This window comes from Knufia obscura (assembly GCF_036327395.1).
Source record: "Knufia obscura strain CCFEE 5817 isolate CBS 148926 chromosome Unknown scaffold_5, whole genome shotgun sequence".
Classification (NCBI taxonomy): domain Eukaryota; kingdom Fungi; phylum Ascomycota; class Eurotiomycetes; order Chaetothyriales; family Trichomeriaceae; genus Knufia; species Knufia obscura.
In genome coordinates, this window is record NW_027042691.1 from 597,132 (window position 1) to 618,302 (window position 21,171).

The 21,171-nt window shown below is 50.6% G+C and overlaps 5 protein-coding genes and 1 non-coding gene across 6 annotated transcripts; 2 read left to right on the top strand and 4 right to left on the bottom strand.

Moving 5' to 3' along the window:
• Nucleotides 1-488: 488 nt before the first annotated feature.
• Nucleotides 489-4,955, bottom strand: SMC4 (Structural maintenance of chromosomes protein 4; the record flags this gene model as incomplete). The annotated part of the gene is made up of 2 exons (XM_064873427.1): nt 489-659; nt 708-4,955. 2 exons carry the CDS (start codon nt 4,953-4,955, stop codon nt 489-491), a joined length of 4,419 nt encoding a protein of 1,472 aa, XP_064730531.1.
• A 488-nt stretch (nt 4,956-5,443) lies between these two features.
• On the top strand, nt 5,444-8,851 carry ISW2 (chromatin remodeling complex Adenosinetriphosphatase; the record flags this gene model as incomplete). Its single annotated transcript, XM_064873428.1, has 1 exon — nt 5,444-8,851. The coding sequence occupies one exon, from the start codon at nt 5,444-5,446 to the stop codon at nt 8,849-8,851; it is 3,408 nt and encodes a 1,135-aa protein (XP_064730532.1).
• A 3,902-nt stretch (nt 8,852-12,753) lies between these two features.
• PMZ80_005007 (uncharacterized protein) lies at nt 12,754-14,091 on the bottom strand (the record flags this gene model as incomplete). Its single annotated transcript, XM_064873429.1, has 1 exon — nt 12,754-14,091. One exon carries the CDS (start codon nt 14,089-14,091, stop codon nt 12,754-12,756), a length of 1,338 nt encoding a protein of 445 aa, XP_064730533.1.
• A 1,221-nt stretch (nt 14,092-15,312) lies between these two features.
• On the bottom strand, nt 15,313-16,786 carry NPR2 (Nitrogen permease regulator 2; the record flags this gene model as incomplete). The annotated part of the gene is made up of 2 exons (XM_064873430.1): nt 15,313-16,691; nt 16,741-16,786. The coding sequence occupies 2 exons, from the start codon at nt 16,784-16,786 to the stop codon at nt 15,313-15,315; spliced, it is 1,425 nt and encodes a 474-aa protein (XP_064730534.1).
• A 799-nt stretch (nt 16,787-17,585) lies between these two features.
• PMZ80_005009 lies at nt 17,586-17,699 on the top strand. The gene has a single exon. It is a non-coding gene; the product is annotated as a tRNA-Leu (tRNA).
• Nucleotides 17,700-18,160: 461 nt separating this feature from the next.
• NAB3 (nuclear polyadenylated RNA-binding protein 3) lies at nt 18,161-20,644 on the bottom strand (the record flags this gene model as incomplete). The annotated part of the gene is made up of 1 exon (XM_064873431.1): nt 18,161-20,644. The coding sequence occupies one exon, from the start codon at nt 20,642-20,644 to the stop codon at nt 18,161-18,163; it is 2,484 nt and encodes an 827-aa protein (XP_064730535.1).
• Nucleotides 20,645-21,171: the final 527 nt, after the last annotated feature.

Sequence of the window (21,171 nt, forward strand, 5' to 3'; positions counted from 1 at the left end):
ATGGGCATGGTAAGGCAAAGTAAGGCAGGATTTGGGACCAATGCTTGTCGAGAAAAGTCTCCCAGAGCAAAGTCCCCGAGCCTATCTGAATGGTCCGGGTGCACAAGTCGAGGCGTTACTACGAAACCGTCTCTATCAATCTTGCCAGACTCTTGGGCTTCAGCTTTAGTGAAACTGGCATCAAATGTTACTTGATCGTACGAGGTCACCGAGGTCACCGAGGTCACCAAGGTCACCACACCCCGCGCTCGGAACCAGACCTCATACACTGCCTACTAACCGACTGTAACTGCTTCTGCAAACTTTGATGAATCGCATGACGCATTCAATGTGGACTGTACGCAAAAGCTTTTCGTAAATTACCGATACGTATCATGCAGTATCGTGCTGTACATCGCTATCGTTGAGAAAGTCATAAGTCATACGCCAAACCATATACAATCGTAATTCTTCATAATCATAAATCAGCCATGCCAACAGTCCAACGATCAGCGCTGAATATAGTCTTTGTTGTCGACAGTTACACTCTTCGTCATGTGATTGACCTTGTATATGCCGATCAAGCGCTCGGCAAGCTCAAACATGTTATTCCGAAGACTGATGACAATGAATTGAGCGTGCTTCGTCCGCTCCTTGATGTATCCCGCGATGATCGAAACCTGAGCACGTTAGTATCACAAGATGAAAAAGGAATAGACGGCACTCACGTTTCTGAAATCCAATGCAGCGTCGATCTCGTCCATCACGTACAGCGGCGTCGGCCGATACACGTGCAATGCGAAGACCAGCGCCAACGAACTCAATGTTTTCTCACCACCAGACAAGTTGCCAATGTTCTTCCAGCTCTTCTTTGGCGGCATGACAGAGAACAAGATACCTTCCGAGAACGGATCCAGACTGTCGACCAGTTCAAGCTCGGCGTTACCACCGAGCGTGATGAGCTGATACATTTGCTTGAGATGCTGAGAGATCGTGGTGAAGCCAGTCATGAACTGAGTCAATCGCAGCGTCCGAAGGTCCGTGAGGCGATTCTTTGCGGCATCACGACTCTTCAAAGCTATGTTGAGATCAGCTGTTCGTGCAGCTAGGTCTTGACACCTTCTGCGATACTCTGCAATGACTGCCAGATCAATACTTGAAGTGTTTGCGATCTTCTCTTCAAGCGCGGCGATGATAGCGACGAGATGATCTTTGGACATGTCTTCGAGTTCGTCGCGGGTGTACTGTGGCAACTGGCCCTTGAGTGACGGCTCTGAATCTTCTTGCTGAACGGGACCTACGGTATCTTCCTGCTGCTCAACGTCCATATTGTCCGACGGCTGTTCTGCTTCCTCTGGTTCCTCTTCACCTTCAGCAATGTCCGCCAACACCACTTCGTTGGCAGCCTCTTTCGGCTTGTTTTCGATCGGAACGTCAAGGTCGTCGATCTCGTGCAGCGACAGCTTCGACAGCTTTTCGGACCAGTACCTACTCTTCTTCTGGTTGTCAACAAGTATTTTCTGGTTCTCTTCAAGCTTATTACGCATCTCAATTTCATGCGCTCGAGTCTTGTTGAGTTCGGTATTCTGGTCATCTAGCTCTTTTTTCATGGTCGTGAGCTCTTCTTTCTTGGCCTCCAGCTCTTCTTGCGCCTGCTCAGCACGATCCTTGGACTCCCTAGCTACAGATTGCTGTGCCTCAATGTCATTTTGGAGCTTGTCTGAGTCTCTGGCAAGAGTAGCAAGCTCTTTCTCAGCATCAGCTTTCGCCTTCTCGTGCTTCACAATCAGCTTCTCGTTCTTTGATTTCGCGACTTCTGCTGTAGAGATCTCCTCCGTAAGAAGATCAATTTGCTCTTTGAGACTGTCGACTTTGCCTTTCTGGCTCCGAAGGCGGATGCCACCCACCTCCATGATCTTGTTTTGTAGGCTTTGTATTTCCTCCTCCACCGAAGCGGTCTCAGCGTGAAGCTTCTCGATCTCCTTGGTGATACCAGCCATCTGCTTCTGTAGCGCTTTAATTGCGGAGTCATCGGTCTTTGTTGTGCTGACCTCGCTCGCTAGGTCGTCTCGTCGCTTCTCAGCATCAGCAAGATTGCGAGTACAGTTCTCAATCTCAAGTTGAACCTTCTGGATGGATGTCTCAACCTGCGGAACCTCCTCTTGCTTCTCTCGTAAGGTCTGCTCAAGCTCTCTCTGTTTGTCAAGAAATGCTTGAAATTGCCCCTCAAGTTCATCACGCTCAGCTTCGAGCTTTTCAACATGTTCCTTGCTGACATCCGAAATCTGCTTGGAAGACATTGCACCTCGGGCGATACGAGTGCCTCCACCACTCATGGTACCAGACACATCAATGAGCTGGCCATCAAGAGTCACGACCCTCCATCGCTTGGCGCCATAAGCAATCCTGTTGGCCTGTTCGAGGTCCTCGGCAACCAGAGTATTCTGCATAATACTGTAGAATGCTGGCCGGAACTTCTCGTCCTTTGACTTGATGAGGTCGAACAGTCTGGGGACGTTTTCTGGCGTTGTGATAGGCGAGAGATCCTTCTTAGCTAGTCGATCTAGGAGTATGAAATTGGCTCGTCCGAGGTTGTTCTTGCGTAAATATTCAATGCACTGCTGACCAACCTCGACAGTATCGACGACCATGTTTTCGAGAGAAGCGCAAGCAGTAGAGATTGCCACATCATACTTTTCATCAATCGTGCCCAGATTACCAAGCCTGCCGTGGAAGCCATCGATCCGACCAGAGTCTCGCAGTCGCATCAAACCTTTGAGCACATTGCCTTGGTTTTGAGTACTGGCGAGGCTAGCTCGTGTCTCTTCAGCTTTCTGGCGAGCACTAGAGATCTGTGTGCGTACTTCGGGCTCGCTGTTAGCAAGTTTGGACAATGCATCGTTGAGCTTGCGACAGTCTTTCTCAAGCCTGCGCTGTTGATGCCGTCGTTCTTCGATTTCTTGTTCCTTTTGCGATTGCTGGCCCTGAATCTCCTCAATTCTCTTGTCTGCATCGTCTAGAGATTTCTGTCCGGCATTCGCCCTTTCTAGCAGGATATCAAGCTCTGATTGCGCCACTGCTAGATTTGACTCTTTCTGGTTGATCTTCTCTTGCCATGGCTCCAGAGACTTTTGCTTGACGGCAATTTGCTCCGAGATTCCTTGAGTTTTGCCCTTCAGGTCTTCTCGTATCTTACCAAGTTCTGCCTCTTCCGCCTCCATGTCTTGTTCGAGCTCATGGACCTGCTTTGTCTTATTTTCGATGTCGTCGGAGTACTTCTCGACGAGACTCGTAGCTTCGGAAGCTGCCAGTCGACTGCTTGTGACAAGCTTCTCGGCCTTCTTCTGCTTAGTAGCTATGAACTTGGCCTTCTCCTCGAACTTCACATTCTCCTTGTCGAACTTGGCAAGCTCTTTTAAGAAGTCCTGTGTCTGTTTCTCTATGGCGTCGAAATGCTTGGCGGCCTTCTTGTACTCTTTCTCGAGATCTTTGATGCTGGATTCGCTCCCTGCATGCTTCTCGAGCTCGGCGTCTAGTTGCGCTTGCATTTGAGTAATAGCTTCATCGGTGACCTGTGCATTGTCGGCGCATTCAGCAAGATAGATCTGGTAGAGAGCTGATTGCTTTTCTGCAAGTTCGTTCTCCTGTCGAATGAATGCAATCGCTTTGTTCTTCTTGTCTTCCAGGCCGTTCTTTTCCTTTTCAACGTGCTGCACACGACCTTGTTTTTCCACACAAGTCTCGTTGAGAGACTCAAGCTCAACAATGGCTTCCTCTATGGGAGTCTTGTATTTCGACGTTCCAATGATATCTTCCAAATATTCCAGTAGGCCATCATCATGCTCACCGGCAGCTTTTGGCTTCATCTGGGCAATAGACTCGACCTCTCCCTGCAAGATCAAGAACCGTTTGTGATCTAAGTCGATACCACGATCTTTCAATAGAGTCGTGACGGTGGTGAAATTGGTAGTTCTACCATTCAGATAGTAGTTGCTCGAATTATTCTTGAAAGCTTTCCTTGAGACAACCATTGCCGAATCTGGCACCACCTCGGACTTGCCGCCTGGCAAATCTATCACCTCTTGGAAGTGTACTTCGACCTCACAAAAGTCTAGATCTGGGTGCTGGGCAGAGTTGTGTATCAGAGCAGAGATCTTTCCTTGTCTCATCTTGCTCGCTCGAAAGCCGAAAACAAACAGTAAAGAGTCAATCACATTCGATTTGCCAGAGCCGTTCGGGCCAACGACTGAGGAGAATGAGTGATGGAAAGGACCCACGAGCTGTCTTCCAGCGTAGCTCTTGAAGTTTGTCATGACCAGCTGTCTGATGACCATACGTGCCTTTGGGGTGGTGTCGGGATCGACTGGTGGTGCAGCTACTGCTTCTGCCTTTGCCCGCAGAGCAATGTCCAGTGGCCGTTCTAGCACTGCCTCTTGCGACTGTGGTTTCTGTGTAGCCTTCTCATGCTGGGACGATTGTGGTCTCTTGTTAAGGGCTTTTGTAGTGATGTCTGCCAGAGCTCTCGACTTGGTCGGTTCTGTCGCCTCAGGCGAAGCAGACGGTGCAGGTGTCGGCAAAGCGGGTGTTGGAGGAGCTACAGATTCTCTTCGAGTTGCTCTGGACACTGTACTCTTCCTTTTCCGAGGAGATGCTGTTTTAGTGGGAGATGCTGGCTCGCTTGGTGCTATGCTTCCCTCCGGATCGAAGATGGCAGATGGCTCGACACTCTCGCCGCTTCGTGCTTTCCGGGTCCGCACACTCTTCTTCGGTGACACGTCTGTGTTTGCTGTCGTCTGCCTCCGAGTGGTCTTTCGAGGGGTCTTCTTCTGGGGCGCCGGCGTGAACTCCTCGTCCTGCTGCTCCTGTTCCTCTTGGACCCGACTCAACTCATCGTCTGAATCCTCCTCGAGCACGATGGTCTTTCGTGCTGCTCGGCGCATTGGCCGTACAGGTGATTCCATCGCTGGTCGCTTCATAAGGCCGACTTCGATGGTGTACTGGAGTTGTTTGTCCGAGGGCTGGCAGAGACAGCGAACATGGAGACTGCGAGTACGTTGTGTTCTGAATCAGTCGCGATTCGACCGCACTTTCCTAATCAGGATGGATTGTCAACAAACAGAAGGAGCGACTCGGCCAAGTGCCTGGCGGCCTCGCCTCTAGCCTCGCAGCTTTAACCCCAGCCTTACATTGACTGCATGTGGCAGGAGCGTTGGCGCGTCACGGTCTCGGTGCAAACATGCCAAACACTACCATCGCAACTGCCAAAAGTCTCTGGATGGTGCCCTTCCGCATCTCCAGTCTCCAACCTTGCATACCTCTTGCTCACTCCCACAAAAGCCGCAAACGACGTGTCGAACCATTAGGATACCCCACCTTAACCTCGAAATATCACCTGCAAAGACGGTGGGGCTATAGTTGACGCGCCTTATATCATCTGGCCGACCAGGGCGGACTCTTTGCCAATATGGCACCACGAACTTCAGAGATAGATTCAGAGGCCGAGTCTGGAGCAGACACACCCATGACAGACGCCCCTCCGCCGCGTCAGAGAGTACACAGACCTTCGTTCGGCATGCTCAACAATCAATATGACGACACACCAGACGTTACTGACTCTGATACCGGTCCAAACACAACTGCGAGCAGTGTAGCAGGCGACCCTGCACAGCCAGATGGTCGCAAGAAGAGGAACGAGGCTCTGCAGCTACGAAAGAGTATCCTTGGCAAACAGCACGGCCAGCTCAACGAGACAAAAGAAGATGACACTATTCGGAGATTTCGATATCTGCTTGGCCTTACAGATCTCTTCCGCCATTTCATAACAACCAACCCAAACCCGCGCATACGCGAAGTCATGCAAGAGATTGACCGTCAGAACGAAGCTGAAGAGGCACGGGCGAAGAAAGCTCACGTCAGAAAAGGTGGTGCTGCAGGTGGAAAGAGGAAAACTGAGCAAGAAGAGGATGCCGAACTACTGAAGGACGAGAAGCGTGGTACCACCACTCAGACTGTCTTTAGGGACTCGCCCTCCTTTGTTCAAGGCGGCGAGATGAGAGACTACCAAGTTGCTGGTCTCAACTGGCTAGTCTCATTGCACGAGAATGGTATTTCAGGCATTCTAGCAGACGAGATGGGCCTAGGCAAGACATTACAAACAATCGCCTTCCTGGGTTACCTAAGACACATCTGCGATATCACGGGTCCTCATTTGATCGCTGTACCGAAGTCGACCCTCGACAACTGGGCAAGAGAATTCAAAAAGTGGACACCTGAAGTTGATGTGCTGGTGTTGCAAGGTGCTAAAGAGGAGAGGCATCAGCTTATAAACGATCGTTTGATTCCTGAGAAGTTTGATGTCTGTGTTACATCATACGAGATGATTCTAAGAGAAAAGTCACACCTCAAGAAGTTCGCCTGGGAGTACATCATTATCGATGAGGCACATCGTATCAAGAACGAAGAGTCATCCTTAGCACAGATCATTCGTGTCTTCAACTCAAGAAATCGACTTCTCATCACGGGTACACCCCTACAGAACAATCTGCACGAGCTGTGGGCTCTCCTCAACTTCCTCCTTCCTGACGTCTTTGGTGATTCTGAAGCATTTGACAACTGGTTCTCAAGCCAGCAGGACGATCAGGATACCGTCGTACAACAGCTACACCGCGTCTTAAGGCCATTCTTGCTTAGACGTGTCAAGAGTGATGTCGAGAAGAGCTTACTACCCAAGAAAGAGGTCAACCTATATGTCGGCATGTCCGAGATGCAAGTCAAATGGTACCGGAAAATCCTTGAAAAGGATATCGATGCGGTTAATGGTGCTGGTGGCAAGCGCGAATCGAAGACCCGCCTTCTCAACATTGTCATGCAGCTACGAAAGTGCTGTAATCATCCTTACCTCTTCGATGGAGCCGAGCCTGGTCCACCTTACACCACGGATGAGCACTTGGTAGAAAATGCTGGCAAGATGATCATTCTTGACAAGATCTTGAAGAAGATGAAAGAGCAAGGAAGTCGCGTTCTGATCTTCTCCCAAATGAGCAGAGTACTAGACATCCTCGAGGATTACTGCGTTTTCCGTGGTCACAAATATTGCCGCATTGACGGTGGTACAGCTCATGAAGATCGCATTGCTTCGATTGATGAGTACAACAAGCCTGGCTCAGAGAAGTTCATCTTCCTACTCACAACTCGTGCTGGAGGTCTTGGCATCAACTTGACAAGCGCAGATATTGTTGTTCTCTTTGACAGCGATTGGAACCCTCAAGCCGACCTGCAAGCCATGGACAGAGCCCACCGTATCGGTCAGACCAAACAAGTTGTTGTCTTCAGATTCGTCACTGAGAATGCTATCGAAGAGAAAGTGCTTGAAAGAGCAGCGCAGAAACTCCGTCTCGATCAGCTAGTCATTCAACAAGGTCGTGCTCAGCAACAAGCCAAGGCAGCTGCATCGAAGGATGATTTGCTGAACATGATTCAGCATGGTGCCGAGAAGGTCTTCGAAAGTAAAGGTGCCACCGGTGCACTAGGCGACATCGACGAGATCCTCAAACATGGTGAGCAACGAACCGCCGAGCTCAACGCCAGATACGAGAAACTTGGTATCGGCGACCTGGAGAAATTCTCCTCCGAGAATGCGTATGAGTGGAATGGTGTAGACTTCACAGAGGCGAAGAAAAAAGACATCGGCAGCATGTGGATCAACCCTACAAAACGAGAACGAAAAGAGCAATCATATTCGATGGACCAATACTACAAAGATGCTCTCAAGACTGGTGGTCCGAAGCCCGAGGCCAAACCGAAAGTGCCTCGAGCACCAAAACAAGTCAACGTTCATGACTGGCAGTTCTTCCCTCCTGGCCTGCAAGAGCTGCAAGAGAAAGAAACGAATTACTACCACAAAGAAATTGGCTACAAGGTCCCACTGCCAGAAGGCTCCGAAGAAGATCTTAGTGAGCGGGAAGCCGATCAAGCACTAGACCAAAGCGCAATCGACAATGCCGAACCTCTGACTGAAGCCGAGAAAGAGCGCAAACAGAAGATGCAAGAGCAGGGTTTCGGACACTGGAATCGGAGAGACTTCCAGCAATTCACCAATGGAAGTGCGAGATACGGCCGGAAGAACTACGAACTCATCGCGACAGAAGTCGATTCTAAAGACGCAAAGGAAGTCGAGGAGTATGCTAAGGTCTTTTGGAAGCGCACTAAAGAGATCAGCGACTGGGAGAAACACGTCAACAACATCATCAAGGGCGAGGAACTTATCGCGACGAATCTCAGAAACCAGAAGTTAGTTAGAAGGAAGATGGAGATGTACCGGGTTCCATTGCAGCAAATGAAGATCATGTATACTGTTTCTACGACAAACAAGAAGGTGTACACGGAGGAGGAGGATCGTTTCCTACTTGTCATGCTCGACAGACATGGTGTTGATCGGGAGAATCTGTATGAGGATATTAGAGATGAGATTCGAGAGTCACCACTCTTCAGATTTGACTGGTTCTTCCTATCGAGAACACCAATCGAGCTGAGCAGAAGATGTCAGACTCTGATACAGACTGTTGTGAGAGAGTTCGGTGAGGACAAAGACAGCAAGACGAATGGCGTGGGCAAGAAGGGCAGAGATCGTGGTGACGAGGAGGAGGACGAAGAGGATGAGGAGAATGTGCCGCCTCCGAAGAAGAAGGCGAAGAACGGTGTTGCTGTAAGTCTGGCTCAGTCCGTAAGCAAGGTCAAAGCTAATGTTGTACAGAACAAGCCAGTCTCGACTGTCAAAGGTGCGAAGGGCAGCAAAGCCACGTCGACAACCCCTTCACGAGGATCAAGCGTTGCGCCTACAACGAACGGCAAGTCAAAGAGCAAGAAGAAATGAGTGACTCGATGATGTACGAATGCAAAGAGGACGGTACGTAAGGTGGACTGCCTTGCGTGGTATAATGTGCATGGCGTTGGAGGTTTGGCCTGGCTTCATGCGAACTCGCAGGCGCAGCATATATTCGAAAGGAGTGTTTGGACGAACAGCATAGCATAGAGGGCTGACAGGCAAAGCAGCCTGACAAAAGTCGTCTCATCTTACGCTGAGCATGACCATGGGTATCCTATACAATAGTAGATGAATGTTGAGACATTGCCATACTCCTATGCTAGACGCTGATGCTGGAATACTCCTCTCTGTTGACTGGGCTCCTCGTACATTCACAGCCTCGAAGAGCCTTTACGGATCCATGGTACGCCGTCGGCCACCGAACAAGGGAGCACCAAAAAAGCTCGACATGCCTGCGATGGTACTAATCTACTTGACTGGGCAAGGCGTGCATCCGACACTATCCTCGCCTAGAGTAGGAAGCCCGCCACACGAGTAAATAACATCACAGCAGCAGATCGGATGCAACAGGAGAGCCGCCGAGCCGGTTTTGGAAACAGATGGCGGAGTCGCACCTTCGTCGAAGAGGTGCTCCCCATTGCACCACTGCCTGCTACGTGTCCGGAAACGCAGGATCTTCAGACACATACAGGAGGTACTACAGACCTGTCTTAGTATTCTTTACTATCGTTACATCATAGCGAGTCAGGGTAAGTGGTATACAGGTCGTCGAAATGTAGCTTCAATTCAATGTGGAATCGCAGAGTGCGCCATCTATTTCCGGAGTCGGCTTGCCGCATGCGTGTCAGGGCAACTACCCAGCCATAAGAGTCTAGGTACTGACTGTGGAGACACTCTCCGCGACTAAGAGCCAAGCCTTCAGTGCTGGGGAGGGCGAGCCAAAGAGAATGTGCTTGAAGGTGATTGGTTTCCAACCAGCCGGTTAGAATTCTGGATGGCGTTTCATGTCAGAGCCTCAAATGTTCACTTTGGCGTGTGTATGTCTCTGCAATGGCCTTGGTCTTGCATGAGGACCCAAGCCGAGATAATGCATACTCGGGAATGGGAATTGTGGTACCCGAAATGAATTCGAATTGCGAGGGAAGACAATCTATCAGATCCATGTGAACTCCTTTCTTTCAGAAGCCGTTTGGGGCAGTGATACGGCACAATTTTGCAACAGAATTCTTTCTCGCAGATTAGGGACGTTCACCGTCATGCTGATGGCATCGGCATTGGGCTGAAATACAGTATCCTTGGAAGCAAAGTGGCTCAGCAACGTGAGCGGCGTTCATCGTATCGGATCCATAGTCTGCTGTGCAGTCGCGCAGGTCTATGAGTATTGCCTACCCTGGTAGTTCCATTCCTTGAAGATTACCTACTGCGACGGTGACTTTGCTGAAAGAAAGCCCTTTTTTGCTGGTGGGAGAGACAACTCGGATCTCTGCTTGGCACATAGTCTAGCTTGCTTGAGTAAATAGATGACAGGATGCCTCGTATGAATATCATGCAGGTCGCCTGCCTTCTTCATGATACTCACATCCATGCTGTTGGCTCATTTGAGCCTGGGCCGGTCGTCTGTGCTGTGCTCAACGTATCAGCGCTGAATGAGCGCTTGTTCGGCCACAGTGACGTGCGGCCTCTTCTCGACGTTCGTAATGGAAGAGCATGTCTGCTGTTCCTGTACTTCGTGCTCGATGGGCTCGCTAATGCAGCGTTCTGCAAGTGGATGCTCGACGCTGGTTTAGTTATTCTCTTAACAGACATCGAGATTCAGCTTTGTAGGGATTGCTTCGTGAGGTACTGTGGTCTCGGGCATCGATCCGGAATCAGCTTCACAGAACCCAAAGGCACGAGAACTCAGCTGCCTAGAACAGGTAATTAAGAGGCGGCCGGGTGAAGACCAGGGCTCTTGCTTCAGTGGGCTGTGGCGCAGATCCGAGCTTCCGGTAGTAAAGGTGGTCGAGGTGTCGCTGATTACCGTAACATAACGCAGCGCTGGAATAAGGGAGAACCTCCGCCGGACAAATAAAGTAGTCGTTTCACGCGCCTAAATCCACCAGAAGCTCCATGATTAGGAATGCCGTGATTTAGTCCGCGGATGGCAGCAACGTAAATCTTGTCGTGTCCACGTTGAAGCTCGGCGGATGATAGCCACGTCGGTGTCATTGCACTCTGCTCCGACCGCCACGGCCAGGCAAAGTACATCTGCACTCCACTATGAGAATCACTTCGGCAGCCTTGAGAGCTGGTGGCCAATGATTAATTGGAACAGCGGCGGTGTGCACACTATGATTGTAAGACGCACATGACATAGTGGGCTGAGCTTCGAAACGACTACCAAGAAAGGAAGAATTGCCTGTAGTTGAGTCTCCAAGCTGTTCTGGCATGCTTAGATGCCTGCCTTAGCATTGATAGACTTGGCCCAGTGAGTGACATGACTGACGAGACAGCTTTAAACTTTGCCAGGATGTGCCCCTGGGAAGTGTACTTGCCAGATGTTGCATCCCGAACAGGTTTAGGCTGCCTCGTCAGTGCTTGCATCCACTGGTGTTCTGGATATCGACTTAGCTAAGCTGCGGTAGTACTTTTGGTTCCTTGGTCTCCGCGAAGCGACAGATCGACGACCATCGAGACCAAGAAGAATTGCTTGTCAAAAGCTGTTCGGACCTGCATGGCTTAGTGTACAAATCAACAAGGGCGGAATCAGCCCTGTGGGCGCTCCATACAGCCATAAGCAGAATTTGGCCCCATGCAACGTCTCTTACCTCAACCACTTGCGGCTGGGCGATCGGTAATGAATGGAGATGTTGTGATATGGAATCTGATCGGTCTTTCGTGCTAGCCTAATCCGAGTGCTACTCATTGCAGCTCTATCGATGACCAAAGTAACTCCCTCAACCGGTGATCTTCGCTAAGCTCCCAGCGCGTTACGCCGCCTATGCGCAGCGAAGTTGAGTCAGCACGTTGTGATTGGCTGTCGGGCGGCCAAGAGCCTCGACTTACCAGGCGTGCCATCTAGCTCAACTTCGGCGGCCAGGCACCTTCTGCTTTTGGACATCTGTCGCATTTCTCCAGTCCTCCTAGTCCTGCAAAGGCCACATACGCGTCTTCGAGACTAGCGGAATACCGCAAGCTGCATGCACAAGAGGGAAAAGTAGAGCGTCCCGTCCACCATAGAGGTCATTTGCTTGCCATCCTTGAGATTAGCAGGCATGGTCTAAAAGCGACTGCACTGTCGTGGTATAGGTAGTGCTCGACAACACGCTGCCCAGGCGTTGTTGTGGACCGAACAGCTTCCGGCTGTCGAAACCCAATGAGCTCGCGAGATTGCGGAGCTTGAAAGTGCTGAGTCTTTGTAGCTTGTGCAGATCGAGCATTGGTGGTGCTTTGCTTGCGTATGGAGGGATGATTGGCACAAAGAGTGTACTTGTACAGTCCACCACCTAGTAACACCGGTTTCATCTGAGTACATTGGCAGCTGGTCCATTGTTGAGGATGAGCCGATGTCCATGTTGACTTCGTGCCTGGAAGTCATGCAATTATGCAGGCGCATAGATTTAGCGTCGTCGTTCGATCCTTCGCGCAGAGCTACTTGAGGCCGTTGCGGGTGCTACCGAAAGCCTAGACCAGGGTGATACAACACGACCAATCGTGCACGTGCTTGAGACAAATGTTCAGCAAAGTCACAGCCAAGGCGTCCTCCGAGCAGATCATAATGCGGAAGGTTTTGTCGAATGCCGTGGACTTCGACGGGAAAGCTGTGTGCTCGGACCTGTCGCGATCTCGAAAGGACTTGTGGTTGATTGTCGTTATATCATGCATATTCATCCTTGTCTGCAATAACATCTGAGATGCAGCTTGAGCTGCAAAGCAACCTTCCACCATTATGAAACACGCTCAATTCCGTTTCAGGGGCTTTGATTGCAGGAACAGCCTTCCAGAGTCCGAGTCGCGACTGGACCTTGGTAGCCACCGGCCTCAAGTGTGCCACAGAGGTTCTCGGCAGCTCGAATGCTAGGTAAGCAGAACCTACTGACAATAGCATTACTTTCCATCTGTCCAGAGGCTGAGTTGCGTGGGAAAGTGAACGTAACATCCAGTTGCGCGCCCGGCTTACAGAGTGCCACTTTCTTGATCTCAGCCACTGGAAGTACATTTTCGGAAGTGTAAGTTGTGCTGCGACCACCCATACGTGCAGCATGTCGCGCGTGGATGGCGGACTGTGCAACAGCATGAGCACAGCAGCTGTTGAGAGCGCCTTCCACAACACACAACCGACCAAGGAGGGCTAAGGCAGCTTCGCAGGTTTGCGGATCCGCGCAACGTAGTGTAACCAGGAAGAGCGGCAATATCAAGCCGACATTCTCATGGTATGGGCGATCCATCACTTCTTTGTCCTGCAAAGATCCTGCAGACGCCTCGAGGAAGTCTGACATCTGTAGTATCAAGTCATCTAATTGATGGTCTCTGGCTGTTGCTTCGTTGGTCCTCGACATTGTGTCAATAACAGTATTCAACGCAATGTGCTGTCCATGCAACAAGTGTAGCCACGGAAGCTGCTCGGTCCCAAGGGAATGTCCCAGGTCGGCAATCCTGCTCCTCCACGAGTTGGACCAACGTTTGAAGTCGTTAACAGCTAGCGAGATGTGATTGGAATGGCTTTGGCTCATTTTCTGAAGCGCGAAGGTATGTGCATAGATTTGTAGCAGTTGATCATTGGCCTGGTTGAGATTATCGAATTGATGCTCTCCAATTGTGTCCAGGTAGTCTGAGCCTGGCGTAGCGCTTTCTAGATCTACAGAGTCATGCTCGAATGCCGCAAATATCGTGCTTAGTGCATCTCGGAGCGCCGATGACAACTGCTCGCCTGCGGAGTCGTGATGCTCGACGAGGATTCTTGCTCCAGCTCGCAGGTGACGTACAGCAGAGCACAGATCACCCATAAGGTATTCGCAATTGGCGAACAGTATGCTTGCAATCAGTACAACGTCTGGAGACAGCCCTCTTGATGATGTCCTCAAGTCCGTCACGGCTTCTCCGTAACGCGATATGGGCTCGGGGTTTCTCGGGGAGGACGTCCGACTTGTTGCAGGTGCGCGCTCGTACAGTCCGCAGAGTGCTGATAAAGTTTTTCGGATAATACGATGAGACTGACTGGCTTCATAGACGAATTGATAGTAAAAACTCGATATCTGATGTGACATATCTTGTGCTTTCGACGTATCTCCAATGAAGGAGCTGGCCATGTCAGTGAACAGAGTAGCAACATTGGCCACAATGCCCTCCGAGAAGAATCTGTGCAATAAGTTGTCGTCTTCTGATCGTACAGTAGCTACAGAGGCAGATCTCGTAGGCGTGCTGCTGAGTCTGTCTTCGGATGCTCGAGAACGTCCCAAACGAGTTTCTGCCCACTCGCATATATAGCCGCCTTTGTCGCAACGAGCGCAGTTCGGCGTTCGTCGCTCGTCGCACTTCACACGCCGCTGCCTATCGAATGTATGAGTGCAAAGTACTTTGACGACATCTGAGTAGCTGACCTGCATGTAAGACACCCTCTCCGGCTCTTAGAATGAAACTTCTTCACCCGGGCACTTGATCCTGCTTGCGAGTCATCGCTCAGTTGAGGTTGGTCCTTCCGCGACGCCATTGTCTTCTTCTTCGGTATTCGATATTTGCTCTTCTTGTCCTTGCAGGGTCGCAGTATAAGAGTCGATAGGCATGATTCATCCTCGACGAGTGTTGTGGTCAACATCTTGAGTTATAATACTGTGATGTTCGTTCGGATGTAGTGTTGACGACCTGGAGAATTAGTACGAAAGGGCCAAAGTGCTATGAACGGGTCCAATATGATGTAGTCAACCCTGAGTAGTGCAACCTGGGGCCAGCGAGCACAAAGCGAGGCATACCAGCTGAGAATGGCTCCAGTGTATAGAAGAAAGCTTAAGTTTGGACATGGAAGGCTACATTAGCCTGAAGCCCAACAATGTTAGAGCGTACCGTATTCTACTCCACCCAGAAAGCTAACACCAGTGGACCTGCGGTGCCTCGTGTGAAGTTCGTATCGAGCTGCGAGGAGCGCCGGTTGAGCGGTTAAGGCCACCAGCGTTGGTAATGTGGCTGTGCGAGTCTGAGGAGGCTCTAGCCACGTGGCTCTGCTTTGAAGGATCATTGCTTGCATGAAGATAACAACGTCGTGGGTCTTGTACCGTGATGAAAGGACTTTGCGTGAGCTGAACCTGCCGCTGTCTTGAAGACATGGGGAAATGCCTTGCGGAGCATGGAGGCCATGTCCAAGTCGTGCTGCTTTCTCAGCCCTTGACTATTCTAGCGGCTGGCAACAACAGTACTTCTGTCCATGACCTGCCGATCTCCTGTGATGCCTCCCTTCCCGGAGATGGCTCCAGTCGCAAGAAAGTGTTGTGCCTGGTTACCTAGCAAAATCCTGTGAGACAGCTTTGGCATGTACATCAGCGACAAAGAACCACTACCTCGCCGAGCTGTGGATGCCTCAGACGTTGCAGTAGGTCTTTCTCGCTGATGCTATAATAGGTGCAGATCTCATCGAACGAGTGTGTTGCGTCGAGGAAATGAGTCAACGGCAGTGCGTCGCGTCGTCTGGATTCCCTGCCGCCATTTCTGGCGTCGAATGCTTTTGTTCCTGAACCCTGCATGTTTCCTGCAGCTTTTGAAGGGCCGTCTTCATTCTTCAAGTTCGTTGTCTGTATTGCATATCGATGAATACGATACAAGAATCCTTTGATAATGCCGAAAGTGATGAAGCGGCGAACATCAATATTTGCTAGCATGTTGCTGTTTTGCACGTACCATTCTCGAACAGTAAGGCCTTGCCTCAGGCAAGCAAAGAGCTGGACTATGCCAACGCCATCTACCACGTCGCCGCGTCCTGTCAGCGGCCAGAAGTCGTCGTCAGCGGTGGCAGCAGTCGTTGCAGCAATGCTACCACTCTTGAATGAGTTGGAGACCTCATGTGCCCCGACTGCGTTCTCCTGACGCGCAGGCTCGAAAGCAGTGTTCACGTATCTCGCACACTCAGCTTGCATCTCGAGATCTGTTGCGATCATGTTTGTGAACTCAGCAGAAGGTGCATAGATCGCGTTGAAGCTGAAAATATCCAGCAGCAGAATGCAGCCGTAGTACAGGAGATGGCGAACGCATTTTCTGGTAAGGTTGAGGTCCGCATCAGCGAGCAAAGCAATCTTCTTGACGCTGTTGACTCCGTCAATGAAAGGTATGACCCTTTGCATAGTCAGATCCCAATTTTCGTCCATCAAGCTCTCGATTTTAACAGTGAACAACGGCACATGCCATGCTTTCACCGGAGCTGGATTCGGCAATGTTGGAAAAAGCTTGATGTTGAGTGTGTTCACTTCGTCAATCGGGATCATGCATTCGGCGTAATTGTTCAGATCCTCCATGAGCGTTTCGCACAAGCTATAGACCTTGCCGGTGCCTGGCAACGAAGTGTCGTCTGAGAGAAAGCGAGTCTGCTCTTCTAGACTTTTCATGAGGTGAGCAAGCTTAGTGACCACAGATTTGTAGCTTGGAACATCGATTGTGTCGGGTGGTGAAAGGACAAGGGCGAAGTTGAAGATAAACTCATTTCGTGGATAGTGCTCGCCTTTGATACAGACGGGGTACGACACAATAATGCATGGTGGACTGTCAGGAGATGCAGGAGGAGGCGTGAGGCAGACGAGGTTGCCGCATAATGATTGTCTTGGTATCAGGAACCTGGAGACGGTCGAGAGTGCTAGAATGGCATCGGGGCCAGGGTTCGTTGCTGTCGAGATAGAGTCTTCAGGTACTTGATGAACAATCTTTGGTCCTTCGCCCGTCAGCAGCTGCCACGGAAGGATGCTTGTTGCGCGTCGTACCTTCCTGCGGGTCGAATCTGCTGTATATGATAGCTTTGATAGACATGGCTGTTAAGGTCGCGCTAGGATGGTTGACTCGTCATCCGCGCCCCCACCATTGCAACACCTCAGCGTCATCGTATCATGCAATGAGTGTGCATGATGCAATTTGATGAAGGAGCGAGACTTAAGGAGGATGAGGGACGTTGCCTTATGCGCCAAGGCTAGAGACGAGACATTGGAAGGTAGCCCGAGCAGTCCATCGGTTTCCAGCCGGATCCCATGTCAACGAGCGTATTGATTTGTCTATCTGTCGACCACTCGCTACAACGAAGAGACGAATCCATGTGAACATAAGGTATCGCTCGTGTTCAGATGTAGGATTTCTCACAGAGACCTCATAGTTGGTGAGACCGAATGTGTTGTTCTCGAATGCGTACTGCGCTATCCTGTACCCCTGAATTTTATCAAGAACCAGAAGAACTTGTACACTTCCGCATGTTCCTTTCTACATAAAATGAAGCGCAGCAAACCGACTAGACTCAGCCGCACCTTCCAAAGGTCACATTATCTGTGCATTGCGATCTCTTCAACACCAAACCTTCCGGCACCGCAGTCCGAGATACTGCCACTCAAACCCTAAGCGGTCATTTCCACCCTTACCCCGCCCAAACCCGTGCCCGCTCAGCCCATATCACGCATGATGATATAGCCCCACGTCAAAAATGCATGCAATATTTTGCACACACGCAAAGCGAGCATCAGTGGCCGAGTATGTTTCATTCATTATTACGCTGCGTGTTGTTCAAATTGCTGATTCTTCCAGGTGGTCTAAGGTACTTATATACACATGCCCTCTCATCAGGGCCCTGGCTGATCAGTGAAAAAGGCGGTAGATTTAAGCGCTATATCGTTAGATATTCATATCGCATATCTCTACTACGGGTGACCGTGCATGAGTTCGAACCTCATCTGATGCAACATCTCATCTCTTTTTGTCTTTTTGCTAGGCAGGTAAGCAAGCACTGTCTGGTAATACTGACTAGGTTTAGAGTAGAGTTTGGCGAAATGGTACTGTAGCTGTGTGATTCTTGTCCATATCCGGCGGAAGACTGGGGCAAGCCATAGGAGGTGAATTTATTTATCCACGGAATCTTATTCTTCGAACCACGATACTAAGCTGATGTAGAGTTTAATCAATGATATACACCTGCACAACGCGCAGTGCTCACACCTCGCCGTGCTCATGCCTTTGCGCATTACGTCTTTCAACCCGTCGATCCCCAGTTGCGCTGATATCCTGCTTTGTCATGGTACCGTAACAGGCTACCAAGTATTGCAGCAACTCGTAGGACTCTCGATGCCATTCTTAGATCACACTTCAATCTCAAGTGCTCTTTACCTGGTCCCTCCTAGAAGGAATTGACGTTTGCTGCCAACCCTAGCGATTCCTAGCCATCTGATCGAGGATATACTGCACATTCTGTTGTCCGTTCTGCTGCGGCTGCTGCTGCGGCGGTGGTGGCTGCTGATACTGAGGTTGCGGATAGCCTTGTGGATAGCCACCGTACTGCTGAGGGGGATACTGTGGCGGAGGAGGTTGACCGTAAGGCGTATTTGGCTGACCAACAGAATGCGCAGACTGTGGTGTAGGTGGTGCAGTCCCTCCCTTGAGGTTAGCGAGGAGTTCCTGCAGGTTCGGTGGTTGACTTGTAGCACTGTTGGGTGTTGGGTACTGTGGGTGAGGTGGTTGGGGCGGCTGTGGTGGTCGGAAGGGCTGTTGCGGTTGAGGCGGGTACTGGTAGTGCTGAGGTGGCGGCGGTGGAAAAGGCATGGTCTGGTGCGGTGGTTGCCACGGGGATTGCTGTTGGTAAGGGCTTTGGGCAGGTGGGAAGGGCGGCGGAAACTGCGGTCGCGGGGCTTGTATGTTGCCACGCTCTTTCTGACGTGCTTGCAGAACCACATCTGCGGCGACCGGCACATCCAAATCGACGTACTCATTGAAGGTAACGTTCGATGTCCCGTGAGAGCGGTCAAAAACCTGCAGCGGAACCTTGCTTCTAGCTTGATGGTGTGAGGCCAACTTGACCACAGCCTGCACGCCTTCCACTATTTGTCTCTTGACCACTGCTGATAGTGGTGTTCGCTGATTCAGCCAAGTCGTCCCTACTTGTAGTCCCTTCCTCTTGAAGCCATCTTCGACCCAATTGACGAACGCTTGTGAGGTACTTCCATCGAGCACTATTATTTGTAGATCTGGTACGTATCGTGGGTCTCTGCGTGGATATGGCAGGCTGGCCTCGTCATCGTATGAGGACGATTGAGAGGTGCTGAAGCCGCTGCCGTACACGGGTGATCTCCTATCGTCGCGACTGCCTGCACGATCGTCTCTGCGATATCGGGGCGGCGATGGACTTCTTCGATCTCGAAACACTTCCCTTGTTCTGGGCTCATCTCGGTAATCACTGTACGATCTTCGCTGTGGCGATCTTGAGCGCCGTCGATTCTGATTTTGATTGCGATTGTTTTGGCTCTGATTCTTGTTCGGTTGTTGTTGAGACGCCTTGGAACCTTTTTGAGGCTTGGAGATCTCGAGATGCACCTTGCGACCTCTGATCTCGACTCCCTGTTCAGCATCGAGAGCAGCCTTACAGCTCTCCGCCTCATGATATTGAACGAAGCCGTATGCTTGCTTGATAGATATCTGTGCTAGTCGGCCAAAGCGATGGAACCTGTGAAACAGGTCTCGTTTTGTGACTTTCTCACTAGGAAGGTTGCCAACAAATAACCTGCTGCCCAGCGGAAACCTATCCCAAATGCCCTCTGTCACATATAATCTTTCACTTTCGAGGAAGCTGTCGTATATGGCCTGGGTTCGTGGAGACCAAGGTCGATCGGAGGGTTCAGTTGCAACTCGGGAGGGGGGTGTCGGCTGTCGTTGCTGTGTCCCTTGCCGGCTGTACTGCATGTGCATTGCTATTGCCTGCTCGTTGGTCATGCCGGTATCGAAGGGATTGGCCGGGTGGGCTTGGGATGCACCCATTTGTGCCTGACCCGTGCTGTTTGCATTAGTATTGGCTGCATAGCCATTGGCGGCAGCTTGGTATGAAGAGAGAGCCTCATTGGAAGCAGAAATGGGCTGCTGGGCTTGTGCATGTTCAACATATGTGGGGAAAGCAGTTTGAGTATCCAAAGGAGGCGGCTTCTTAGGCAGACCAGGAAAAGAAGGCAATGAGGATGTCTGGGCATCAGGCACAGAGGCGTCGGTTGTGATGGCAGGGAGGTTTTCGGTAGGTGGAGCAGTAGATGTGGACTGGGTGATGGTATCAAGCAACGACTGGTAATCTACACCAGCTTCTGGCTTCACTTCTGTCGCAGAGTCTGCGGTGTTCCCATCTGCTAGTATGTTTTGTGTCCCATCTTCTTCCATTCGAGCATTTCCTTCATGTGTTGAGATGTCATGCTGTTTATGTTCGTTGTTCTCGTTCGCAGTCGGTTGAGCTTGATTCGTATCGAAGCTTTGCGCATTGCTGGCAAACTGTGTATCGGTGCCATTCGTGTTCCAACTCGATGCTACTTGGCCAGTGGGCTGGGGTTGACCAGCTTGATTAGTGTATTCAGGCACAGTGGGCTCAGGTGGGTTTGCGACAACAGAGTCTGCTTTGCGAAGGAATTCGTGGAATGGGTCATTTTCGTCCTTGCTTGGAGAGGTCTTGTACGCTGGATTTTCTAGAGTGTCTCCATAATGGGCAAAGTTCTGGTCGGTGGGGATGTTGTAGGTAGCAAGATCATTAGAGGCTTGATCCATCTGGTTGAGAAGCACAGGAATGTTGGCAGGCTCTGGTACATGCACAGGTCGTGGACTTTCAGGTGTTTGAGATCTTGCGAAGCGTTGTTGCTCGATGGGAGGACTAGTATTACTCATAGTACTTTTCTGTATCCTTGCATCAGGCCAATACGTAGAGTAGAAGTGCGAACGTGCTAAGTGTAAGTGGACTGAGGCTGAGATGAAACCAGAACACCCGCTGCAAGTAAAGTTAGGCCTGCTGGCGATAACAGAGATAACCTAGAACAAGTGATGAGCAGCTGACGGAAGTGTAATTGCGGCGACGATGGAATTATTATCGGATATCTCAGCAGACAAGACGAGGCAGGCTCGTTGACCATGGCATCAAGAAGCGATTTTTGGAGGCAAGAAGGTCGCGAAATGTAGTGCAGCAGAATCTCTTAGTCATTTCCACCATTTTGCAAGCTTGAAGGTGGGAAAATCGCAGTTGAATCACCCATTTGACGTCAGTCCCGCCAGTACTTTATCTTCACTGGACGGATTCCGACCTAGCTCTTCCTCCTCTGTACACCTTTTCACATGCTTACGCTGCCCGATGCTACGGTGGCTTGCAGTAAGCACCTTCTTGGGAAGGAGTCTTAGGAATAAAGTTCCGTTGCAAGGTG